The sequence below is a fragment of the Artemia franciscana genome, chromosome 2, assembly GCF_032884065.1.
Source record: "Artemia franciscana chromosome 2, ASM3288406v1, whole genome shotgun sequence".
In the NCBI taxonomy this organism is placed as follows: Eukaryota; Metazoa; Arthropoda; class Branchiopoda; order Anostraca; family Artemiidae; genus Artemia; species Artemia franciscana.
Window position 1 is genome coordinate 41,571,373 of NC_088864.1, and position 12,330 is coordinate 41,583,702.

Genomic DNA, 12,330 nt, shown 5'->3' on the forward strand with positions numbered 1-12,330 from the left:
GTGGGCTAGCCCCATATTGTCACGGTTGCGTAAATATGCGTGTTCATGGCTCAAAAACATGGCGTTTTCATAAAAACCTCTCAGAAATAACTGAATGCGAAATATGTCTTTATTCTTGCAGGTATCTCTAGTAGAGCAATAGAAATGCGACATTTTCATTAAAACCCCCCAGAAATAGCTGTTAATAGGGCTTAAATTTTCCTCTAATACCAGCCCTCCCCTCTGGAATTGATTGCTGGGGTTCTCACCTTTCTTTAAATCATGGTTCTTTTTGCTTATATTTATTCTTGATAAGCTTTTTTATTTTTTGTTTTTTCGTTTATTGCGTTTTAATTGGGGTTTTCTATGTTTTAATAATGCTTGTGAATATGTTTTGTTAATAAAATTTGTTTATACAAAAGCGTTAATTGTTTAGATTACTTGTTCAAGGATAAAACTTCGATATATTTTATTAATGCAATTTAAGTATATTGTAGTGTATGTACATAGGCATGCTCGTTCAAGATTGCCTCTAATATAAGTGCTAAATTCTGTGTAGTGAAGAGGAAAAGCAGGACTTTTTATCATGTATGATGGTGTACCATATTCTAACCTTAATGATACTCTTGTTTTTATTTAATCTCTAATAGCACATTTAATTCCCAATAAAGACCGAGTAAAAGACTGAATTACTGCAAAATGCATTATGAACAAGCCCCAAAATTATCTGGCAACACTCTTAACGCATTACTTGCAATGCAGGTGTATATCTAATAAGGAAAAATCAATAGTATTGGGATGCTCGTGCTCATATAGAAAGGGTTGGAAACGTGTGAATGCTTTAACCGTTTTAGTATGCAGGACAGAGAATTCTCCTTGCCTGCAAAAGGTTATCGTGTAGAATGTATTGGACAAATCAAATTATTATGAATAGTTTGCTGGTCCATATGGTTAAGTTTCGCATCTGGTCATTTGCGCAAAAAACGCAAAACCAACTGTAGATTCAAAAAGAGAAAACCGGGAGACAACAACAAACTAGAAAAAAAGAACAAAATAGTAAAACTGAATTAAAACATTCTGGAAAAAATATTAACAATGGTAAATTCAAACACACAGTTCAGTTACACCTGTATGACCTTGACGATTCAGTTATGGTCTGGAGTCGCAAAAAAAACTAACTTTTATGTTTAATTTCAGAGACCGTTCTGATATTATTTTGTATTTTATTTTAGTTCTCTCCTGTTTCTCAATTTTTTGTTTTCAATTTTCTATTAAGTTAGCTTCTTTATACAATTCGAATTCTGCTAGCTTGAAGTCTCATTTCTTAGTTGTCTTTTTTTTTATTTCCGAGCTTAGTTCAATTACAATAATTATGTTGCATCAAAATTGGCTACAACTGAACTGAATTGACTTCCAATAATTCAATTCCAATAATTCAATAATAATTTATTTTATTCAATAAATAAAAAAAAATCTACAATAAAAAAAAATCCAAAGGGTCCAGAGGTCCTTTAACTGGGAGAAAAAATGAAAACTACATATTAATCATTTACAGGTTAAAGACTTCACCTAATTGTTAATCTAATACTGGAATCTCCCTGTTCTGGAATTTTTCAGAACACACTTACTTCAAAGTTAAGAAAAAATCCTTTCGATTATTAAAAATGAAATATTAGCAAACACGTCAATGGGAAAGTGAATATGAAAAACATATTTTAAAATGGGTAGCATTAAAACGGGTAAATAAACGTTAAAAAAAATTTACAGCTAAATTTAATTGCGAAAAACAGATATAATCCAAGTATTCACGAACAAAAAAATAATTGTTTATAAGTAAAAACAAGCAGACTGGAGAATAATTAAATATGAGAACAAGAAAATAATTATTAGATAAAAATTGCTGTAATAGACCTTTTACAAATGTTAATTTGCAGTAGAAGTTGACGGTGATCTTCAGGAAGGAAAAATAAAAGAATTTAAGATTTAAAAATACAAAACAGTTGTATCAAACAGTTGATTTTATTTAGAAGCATACTGGGATCGAGAGTAATCTTATCCTAAGGAAATAATCCACTTGGTATGTTAAGTTTCGCTGGGTTAAGTCGGATCCAAAGTTTATTGCCTTCTTTTTAAAACCGTTAGCCATAATGGGACCTCGTGAAGTACGGGATTCGTTTCATTTTCTTTTTGCAACAGAATGAAGGCATGGTAGAAAAATGTCGAAAATCAAAAAGTATAAAGATTGAAACTTTTTTCTAACATTTTTCTTGCTTACAAAAAAAAGGAAAAACGGAGAAGCAGAGCCTTTAGTTTTTAAGAGCAAAGTATTGGTAACAGGAAGTTTTTTTGCTTTGTTTACTTCAGTTTATTTCAGTTAAAATCACTTTTTTGCATTTCTAAGTTGTGGTACTAGGCCAATACATTTTATTTACGTATCAATTTTCTTTCGTATTATATAGTTGTTGTTTTTATCTGCATTAGCTATTTGGATGAGTTCACTAATACCGGGAAACGAAGACCCAAAGTCGAGCATTCCTCTGAAATGAATGATCATCCCTTTTTTAACTTACTCATATTTTTGCTAGTGGGCTTTCTACGGTCGTGACAGCATGGCAGCAGTTGGAATGTCAAGACTTGCTGAGTGGAAGGCTTTTGCTTCTGCCAAAAAAGCAAAGCAAATAGCTTCGTATATCATTTATAGAGGAGGTTGTGTTGACTTCAAAACAATACCAAAGCCAGACAAACTCAGATGGAACAATATGTTGGACGCTCTTGAGGTGAGCTTTAATTTATTTACTTCATAAGATGTGGACCGACCAAATATTTTATACCTACAGTTAGCAAAGGTGGTGATAACTTATAACAAGTCTCTAGTTTCTAATTTTTTAGCACATACCACGCAAAACATATAGGTAGTATTATATTTTCTCGTAGTATTTTATGAAGGATAACCCACTACTATCGAATGTATGTGGAGATCTTCGCCTCTGACCCTTCCTCTTATATTGTTTTCACATTGGCTTGATTAACCCAAAAGTTTTGTTCAGTAATTTAGTTTTTATAAATTTTCATAAGAATTCTATTTCATAAGAAACTCCTATCTACAAAAATGTGGAATTTTGTATTTTTTTGCCAGAAGATAAATCACGGATGCGTGTTTATTTGTTTGTTTTTTTTCCAGGGTTGATCGTATCGACCCAGTGGTCCTAGAATTTTGCGAGAGGGCTCATTCGAACGGAAATGAAAAGTCTTAGTGCCCTTTTTAAGTGACCAAAAAAGTGGAGGGCACCTAGGCCTCCTCCCACGCTAATTTTTTTCCCAATGTCGTCGGATCAAAATTCTGAGATAACCATTTTATTCAGCATAGTCGAAAAACCTTATAACTATGTCTTTGGGACGACTTACTCCCCAACAGCCCCCGTGGGAGGGGCTACAAGTTCCAAATTTTGACAAGTGTTTGCATATAGTAATGGTTATTGGGAAGTGTACAGACGTTTTCAGGGGAATTTTTTGGTTGGGAGGGGGGGGGGTTAAAGGGGGCGCAGCATTTTCTAGCATTATTTAAAAAAAATAATGAAAAAAATATGATAAATTTTTTTCAACTGGAAGTTTAAATTAAAATTTAAAACGAACAGAAAATATTACGCATATAAGGGGTCCACCTCCTCCTAATACCTCACTCTTTACGCGACAGTATTTTTAGTAATTTCAACTATTTATTCTACGGCCTTTGTGATTCAGGGGACAAAATTTAAGCTTTAGTGTAAAGAGCGAGGTATTGACGAGTGGGCGAACTCTTTCATATACGTAATAAAAACATACGAATATAGAAGTTTGTTACGTAAGCCAATTCGTACGTTATGTATATCTTTTACTAATGAAAACTTTCGTAAAAAACTAAAAGTTCTAGTTGCCTTTTTAAGTACCCAAAAATTGGAGGGCAATTGGGCCTCCTCCCCCTCCTTTTTTCTCAAAATCATTCGATCAAAATTATGGGAAAGCCATTTAGCCAAATAAACAAACATGTAAATTTCGCTTTAATTATTCATCTTTGGAGAGCCGAAATCAAAACATGGATTAACTAAAAAACGTTCAAAAATTAAATAAAAAAACAAGTTTTTTTTAACTGAAAGTAAGGAGCGACATTAAAACTTAAAACGAACAGAAACTACCCCGTATATGAAAGGGGCTGTTCCCTCTTCAACTTCCTGCTCTTTACGCTAAAGTTTTTACAGTTTTAAAAAGTAGAGTTGAGAGAAAGAGTCAAACTTTAGTGCAAAGAGCAAGGCGTTGAAGAGGGAACAGCCCCTTTCATATACGGGGTAGTTTCTGTTCGATTTAAGTTTTAATGTCGCTCCTTACTTTCAGCTTAAAAAAACTTGTTTTTTTTATTTAATTAAAAGAAGATACGATATCAAGAAATCTTGATGTACAGAAAATGCTAGATTGAGGTATAGCTGTTTTACTTATCATAAGGGATGTCTCTGCCGCTACTGCAGAAATTCTTAGCAACAGATGTTGCTATTAAGAAGTGTATTTCTTCAAGTTTATAGGAAAGTGTTGGTAATAATAATTGGTGAATTACTCTAGGAGAAAAATACTGCTGGTTAAAAAGGCTGTTAGGTGCAACGTTCAAAAATTCGAAAAATTAAAAATTGTCATCTTTTTCTTTCATTTGAGGAATAGCTGAGGGCTAATTCAATATTTTGAAGTTTTTCGTTTTAAAATCATGCATCAGTTGAAAATTTTAATTCCGTTACAAATCTTAGCTTATATCTCAGAGTAGAAATTACAAATTATCACGGCAAATCCTGTCTTCGTAGATTATTGATAAATTTTTGAAGGTAAACTTTTATTTTCAGTGTTTCAACCTATGACCATAGGGCTATCCTATCGCTGGGAAGTGTGATTTTGAGTAATTCTTGTTTCTGCAAAATGGTTAACTGAAAATTCTGATCAGGAAAATACAATTCTTTTGTCTTGAAAATATTAGAAATGTATTTTCAGAAAAAAAAATGCTCAATCTGATAATAATTTTTTTTCTAATTTCGAGATGGCGAAAGTGATAAATTTAAATGAAATATTTAATCTTCACCTCATACTTCTTTTTCTGAGCCATGTGTCAAAGTCCTTTTAGTTTATTATCTACATTTCTATAAGAAAATGTATGAGGAGTTATAAGCTTCATAAGGGTTTGGTTTAAAAGAATTTAAATGTATTTGGATGGTCGAATATTCCTGTTGTTAAGCGGTTTTATTTCCTTAAACCCCACATTGTTTCCTTTTATAGGACTTGGTGAAGCATAATAAAAAAGCATACACATCTCTTATTAACCTGAATGAAACCTGTGGTGAAGATGCTCATCTAGCTGATTTTATTGAAGACATTCTGATGGACGAAACGGTTAGTTATATTTATTTCTTCTCTCACTTGGATTATATAACTAAATGAAGCTGCTAAGAATTTGAGCAATAGACATTTTTCAAAATTGAACGGTATGTATGGGTTTATAAACCTCGACCATAATCCATCGTGCAGAAATGATCCGAGGTCCAATTGGTATTGTATTTTATATCATCTGGCCCATAACAAAAGGACCTAGGAATATGGGAAACTTAGAAGAGTAGAAACTTGCATTTCAGTGCTGAAAATAAATCACCAGTGCCATCTCTTTTAGGTCGTTTTGTTTGACATTGAAATGCTCCATAAATGCCGTTTTAGGCACTTTGAAATGTTGGGAAGCTTAAAGAAAGTGATATTAGGTCATCAGGAGGCCTAGGAGCTCAAATTCAGTCTGCGTTCCTGATCTGCCTAGATTTCCATAAACTATCCTCGACTTAAGCTTACTTGTGCCTACTGGATTCTGACTTTTAAGTAATTTGGAAATAATTAAATTCTGATTATCATTCAAAAACAAATTTCAGCTTTAATCCTGTAGCACTGTGGATTTGTTAAAATTAATTTTCCAATTTTCTTTGAAATTTTCTATTTTTAATGAATGATTGTTAATGATGCTTGTAGCTGTTATCCCTACCTTGCCATGTTAAATGGTCGAAGCTCCAAATTTCAGCTTCTTACTCTTTTGAGGAAAGCCCCAACTCTTTTTTCGAAAATACATTATAAAATTGTTATCCATTGCTAGTATTTGTCCAATTGAGATCATAATGCGAAAAATTATGTATCAAGATTTGCAGCCAAGACAACCTTACTTAATTTTATATCCTGTTGAACCACATTGAAGTAACACTATTCGGCTTAGCACTTCAGTTATTACAGTTTTTTTCAATCTAATTTAAGTTCTCGAAAGAGAAACTGCTTTCCCAAACATAAAAAAAGCTTTTTGCTATCTAGTAATATTAGGAAAATGTAAGATGTGCGGTTGTGGTTGATATTCAGCGATCAAAACAAATATTTAAAGTAAACCTATATTTCCTTCAGATAATTTATTACACTGAATTGCAATAATATTTATTTTTGGGAAGAAACCACATAATATCCATATAAATAGGATCTGGATTAACCAGCAACGTATTTACATTGCCACTGTGGATTTATGCTAAATTCAAAAAATTAGGAACAAACGTTTGAAATCTAATTAACCATGGCATATGTAGATTAAACTAGATCTGCGTTGCATGGGCAACGTGAGGTGTTGCGACAACCTTTTTTCGGCTTCGCCGAGAAAATTGTTGCAAGAGCAACACTTTAGTTTTGTTTCCTTGCTCTGATTAAACGCTGAAGTTGTTAATCTGTAAGGATTTTAAGATAAATACTAGGTACACCAACTCGCAAAAGTTGCAAACCACTCATTACAACTAGCAAAGTTGCAAGCCCCTCATCGCTAAAGATGATTGTAGCCTAACAGCCGATTATTACTTACAAATCCCGTACATGTCTTACCACTAGAGCCAAATTGGTCTTACCATCAAATACACCGGAAACAAATAATAGGTACACCGACTAGCAGAAGCTGCGAACCCCTCGTTGCCGAAAATGATTATGAGCTAACAGCCGACTGTTGCTCAAAACCCCCTAGGTGTTTCACAACTGGTATCGGCCTATTTTTGGTTTCAGTGTGTACCTTACTACTGAAGTTGTCAACCTTTTTAAACTTTCAAACTGGTATATCTCATGAAGGAATTTTTTTTTACCAAAAAATGGATGACATATACTTCGATCAGCTCATCAAGAGCTATCAACTGCTGTCGAAAAAAAAATCTGTCTTAGTTCAAAAGTTTACTTTTTTGCCGTAACCAAGTTTCTAACGTCATCACTTGGAAAGGAGCAAAGGATAAACTCTTATTTCTTTAGCAATGAGAGAGCTTTTAAAGTTTAAGAGACACATCTGATGTCATTTCTCTACCGCAATCCCAAGTGCAAAAAACCGAATGATAAACTCAGCTGAAATCACGAACAGAAATGGGTAGAAACAATAGATTTTTGGCCCCAGGCAAGAGTTCTACAAAGCTTCCCAAAATGCAAAGTCATATTCATCAATCCGGCCTAAGGTCCACACTTTCCGTAGAAACCGCAGAGGTTAGACCCTTACCACTTTCTAGGAATAAGCTGAAATCGGGGTGCTAAGAAAAAAAAAACACCACAATACCAAAGTGTTGCTCTCGCAACACAATAACAACCATATTGTTGTAATTAATCCTATTATTCACCAGTTTACTGTAGCACTTTCATATTCTCATCTGAAAGACTAATTGTAACAGTTGTTGAAGAAGGGTACATTTTCGCCCTTTTATGGACTTGCGTTTTTAAATTTATTTGTTAAACAATGAAAAAAAAAATAATCAAAAAGATCATTTAAGAAAAGCTAAAAACTACTTTTTTTTATTTCAGATTGCATGGAATAAATTTCTATCTGATTGCTTGGCTAATACCAACAGTTTTGGACCGAGTGAAAATTGGCTCCCGTCATTTGAATTTGATCGTTGGCTTACAAGGATTGTTGCAAGTAAATTTACACCGCCACATGTGAAATCACTTTCAACCAAAAATTTGGAGAACAAAATTCCCAACAAGCTGTTTAACGTTGATGGAGATATTTTGTCCATAATTAAGAATCTGTGATTTCTTCCGTTTTTGACGTAATTTTTTACTTGATTAGTTTGTGTTTCCTTTGTTATTTCTGCGAGTAAAATTTTCTGTTTGCATTATGTTCTAAATTAGCAAATAATTAGCAATTGATAGATATCGCAGTGCCAATGCCATAGTGATCCCGATCTATAGTGTGGGGAAAGCTCTTATAAAGGGCAATCTGGGGTTGAAAAGCAAAAACTAAAACTGGCTTGTCAGTCGTTATCAGGCATTTCAGTATTTATTGCTTTAAATTCTCTATCACTAAATTCTGGACTTTGGTACCCAGGCTTGCGGTCCTTGAGATCTAGAATTGTGGTAGCAGGTTACTATCTAAGAAACAACGACATCTATAGTTGAAATAGCAGCTTGCTGATTGTAGCACCGTGGAAAATTTATTATAAAAAATTGATGACATAGTAGTATTTCCTAGTAGCAGATAAGGCGGCTTCGGATACTTTTTAGCAAAACTAAAGGTTTAACTTGTATACTTTTTCTGTTTTGGATCTTATGAAAGTGGGATACCATAGCAAAGGAGATTTTCTCCCAGTTCTCTTCGACCTATATTTTTGGCTTCTGTTCTCCAAGCGTAAGTCTTAAAAAGTAATAACTTAACTGGCACTTTGTATACTATCCACATTACTCTAAAGAATTTTCTGAACACTAAAATTAATAGGTAGTGATCTCACTCATGCCCTACATTCCTTACCGGTGATATATCATCTATGCTATTTTATTATTTTTCCCGAGTACAGAAGATGCAAGTGGCACACTTGATTTTAGATCCTTTATAATTCTTAGACGCCAGAGTTAGCAAGCTGATGTCGGAACTTTAAATCCAATAAGGTCCAGCATGGCTACCAAAGAGTTGACTAGTTAAGCCAGTGTTTTATTTGCGCAAGATGATCCAGAATGAACAAGAGCCAAGAGCTCCTATGACACATGTGACGAGGTCGGAAGAGCCAAGAGCTTCTTCCCAACAAGTTTCATTACAATATCTCCACTCTAAGTGTTTTCCAAGATTTCCGGATTTCCCCTCCAACTCCCCCCCCCTCAGTGTCATCGGATCCAGTCGGGATTTAAAATAAGAGGTCTGAGTTACGAGTTCCTTCTAAATATCAAATTTCATTTATCAAGTTCCGATGACCTGTTCGAAAGTTAAAAATACCTCATTTTTTCTAATTTTTCCGAATTAACACCCCCCCCCAACTCCCCCAAAGAGATTAAATTCAGTCTGGTTATGTAAATCACGTATCTAGAACTTGTGCTTATTCTCCTCACCAAGTTTCATCCCCATCTCTCCACTCTAAGCGTCAGCCCCGATATCACCAGATGCGGTTGGAATTCAGACGAAGAGCTCTGAGACACGAGGTCTTTCTAAGTATCAAATTTCATTAAGATCCGATCAACCATTCGTAAGTTAAAAATACCTCATTTTTTCCAATTTTTCCGAATTACCGAATTATGTCCCCCCACCTCCCCCAAAGACAGCGAATCTGATCCGATTATGTCAATCACTTATCTAGGACTCGTGATTATTCTTCCCACCAAGTTTTATCCCGATATCTCAACTCTAAGCGTTTTCCAAGATTTCCAGTCCCCCCTCCAACTCCTCCAATGTCACCGGATCCAGTCGGGATTCAAAATAAGAGGTCCGAGTTACGAGTTCCTTCTAAATATCAAATTTCATTAAGATCCGATCACTCGTTCGTAAGTTAAAAATACCTCATTTGTTCTAATTTCCGAATTAGCCGAATTAATACCCTCCCCCCTAACTCCCCAAAGAGAGCGGATCCATTTCGGCTATATCAATCACGTCTCTAGGACTTGTGCTTACTTTTCCCACCAAGTTTCATCCCGATCTCCCCACTCTAAAGCGTTTTCCAAGATTTTAGGTTTCCCCCTCCAACTCCCCACAGTGTCATTGGATCCGGTCGAGATTTGAATAAGAGCTCTGAGACGTAATATCCTTCTAAATATCAAGTTTCATTAAGATCTGATCACCCGTTCATAAGTTAAAAATACCTCATTTTTATTTTTCCGAATTAACCGTCCCCCACGCCCTTCTCCCCCAGATGGTCGAATCATGGGAGGGACTATTTCTAATTTATTCTCTTCTGTTCCCTGATACGCCTGCCAAATTTAATCGTCCTAGCTTATCTGGAAAGGCCAAAACTAGCAAAACCGGGACAGACCGACAGACAGACAGAAATTGCGATCGATATATGACAGTTGGTAAATACCAAGTGCCATAAAACTACGGCAGATGAATAGAAAAGTCAACTTTTGGAAAAAATCAAGTATGCAACGAGTGTATACATTGGCCAGAATATCAACTCTGAATAAAATTGATACCATGAGCTGATAGTCGTACTGTCACTTCCTCTTTTTTTAGATTTTGATCAGTTTTTGACCAAAAATAATGCTAGAACTAGCAAGCTATCATGACACTAGGTCTTCTGGGGTAAACACGGTGACGCATGTTCATCGCCCACTTGGCTCTATTCATAGTTTCACTCGGGGTTCATCCAATGAAGTTTTCTCGCTTTAAATCTTTCCTGTCCTTAAGCCTCTTCTGCTTCTAGTTCTAGCGGGTTCTACTTTTGGCCCAAGCTGGATTTAAAAAAAAGCGTTTCGCTCAACATCCATAAAACATGGCTTACCCTACGTTCAACAGAGCTTATTGCAATTAATAGCAATAATGTTTTAAATGAGCTTAATTATTGCGCTCTTATAATATTACGGCTTGAATATAAAAATTATTTGTTTTTCCAGAAAAAGTAAAAATCTTGCAAACTCATACAACCTTTGAAATTAACCAAAAATATCGTTAACTTACCGCGATAGATAAATATACAAAGGAATTCTATCAAACAGTTCGTGGTAATGATATGTAAGTAAGGAGTGACTTTGCCCTATAGAAGCCGAAACTCTAAAAACCGGAATTCAAACAACAATAGATGCACCAAAAGAATTGGCTTTTTATGTTGATTCCAAATATGTAAAGTTCATTAAGTTTAATGTTAACCATCAAAGGCTATGAGCCTCAGAAAATTTGCTTGATTTTCGGAAAAGAAGGGAAACAACCACAAAAAGTCAAGCGATCTTAACAGAAAATCACATCGTCAGATTCAGTATATCAGAGAACCCTAATGTAGAAGTTTCAAGCTCATATTTTCAAAAATGTGGAATGCATCACTGATGCGCGTTTAATTTTTTTTTTTTTTTTTTTTTTTTTTTTCCTAGGGGTGATCGTACCGAACCAATGGTCGTAGAAGATCAGGAGATAGCTCGTTTGAACAGAAATCAAGCACCAGGTTCTAGCACCATTTTTAAGTGACCAAAACATTACAGAGGGCGCATATACCCCCTCCCATGCCCTTTTTACCCCAACGTATCCGATAAAAATTTTAAGATAGCCACTTAATTCAGCATAGTCAAAAGGTCCAATATCTATGCCTTAATGTTGAAATGACCCTCCATAGTCCCTGGAGAGTGGTACCAATTCGCCCATATTGTTCACATATAGTAATTGTTATTGGGAAAAATGCAGAAATTTTTCGGATTAATTTTCTGCGGAGAGGGAAGGGGGTATTTTCCATAGAAAAATTTTCAAAAACAGACAGATATTAAATTCAAAAAAAAACAAGTTTTTTCTACTGAAAGTAAGGAGCAAAATTAAAAATTAACACGACCAGAAATTATTCTGTACATGAGGGAGGCTGCCACGTCCTCAACCCTTGCTCCTTACGTTAAAATTTGACTTTGTCCTGATTTTTTAGAAAAGACTACACAAACACAAAGGCCCTTGAATTTGAATTAGAAGTAGCTTTAGGGCAAAGAGCAAGGTTAAGGACGTGGCAGACTCCCCCACCCCTTCTCGTATAAAGAATAATCTCTGTTCGTGTTAAGTTTTAATGTTGCTCCATACTTTTAGTTGAAAATATTGTCTTTTTATTTATTTCGTAAAAAATAAATTATGCCTTATTGAGTTGTGAAACACGATAAGCAAATAATTAATTGCAGTATGTTTCAATAATTGTTTTTGAATGCCATTCAATAACTGCAACTGTCTATTGAACGCCAAAAAATTGCAATAATCAATCGCTATGGTCTCATTGAACAAAGGGTTAGTTGTCATAACTTTTATTGTTATTAACTTATGCCTGAATCACTATTTTGTCACTTGAGGATTAAACAGGAGCTAAGAGCTCATATGGCACTTGTGACGAGGCCAGAAGAGCTAAGAGCCAAGAGCTCATATGG

The 12,330-nt window shown here is 34.8% G+C and overlaps 1 protein-coding gene across 3 annotated transcripts in view; it reads left to right on the forward strand.

Moving 5' to 3' along the window:
- The window catches only part of LOC136041734 (artemin-like), a 28,617-nt gene extending 20,476 nt beyond the window's left edge, over window positions 1-8,141 (forward strand). For all 3 annotated transcript variants that reach the window (XM_065726502.1, XM_065726489.1, XM_065726494.1), the window contains exons 3-5: window positions 2,565-2,756; window positions 5,269-5,382; window positions 7,828-8,141. In XM_065726502.1, the coding sequence (XP_065582574.1) occupies window positions 2,565-2,756; window positions 5,269-5,382; window positions 7,828-8,058 (537 nt within the window). In that variant the 3' untranslated portion in view covers window positions 8,059-8,141. The remainder of the gene's footprint in view (window positions 1-2,564; window positions 2,757-5,268; window positions 5,383-7,827) is intronic.
- The last annotated feature ends 4,189 nt before the right edge of the window (window positions 8,142-12,330 follow it).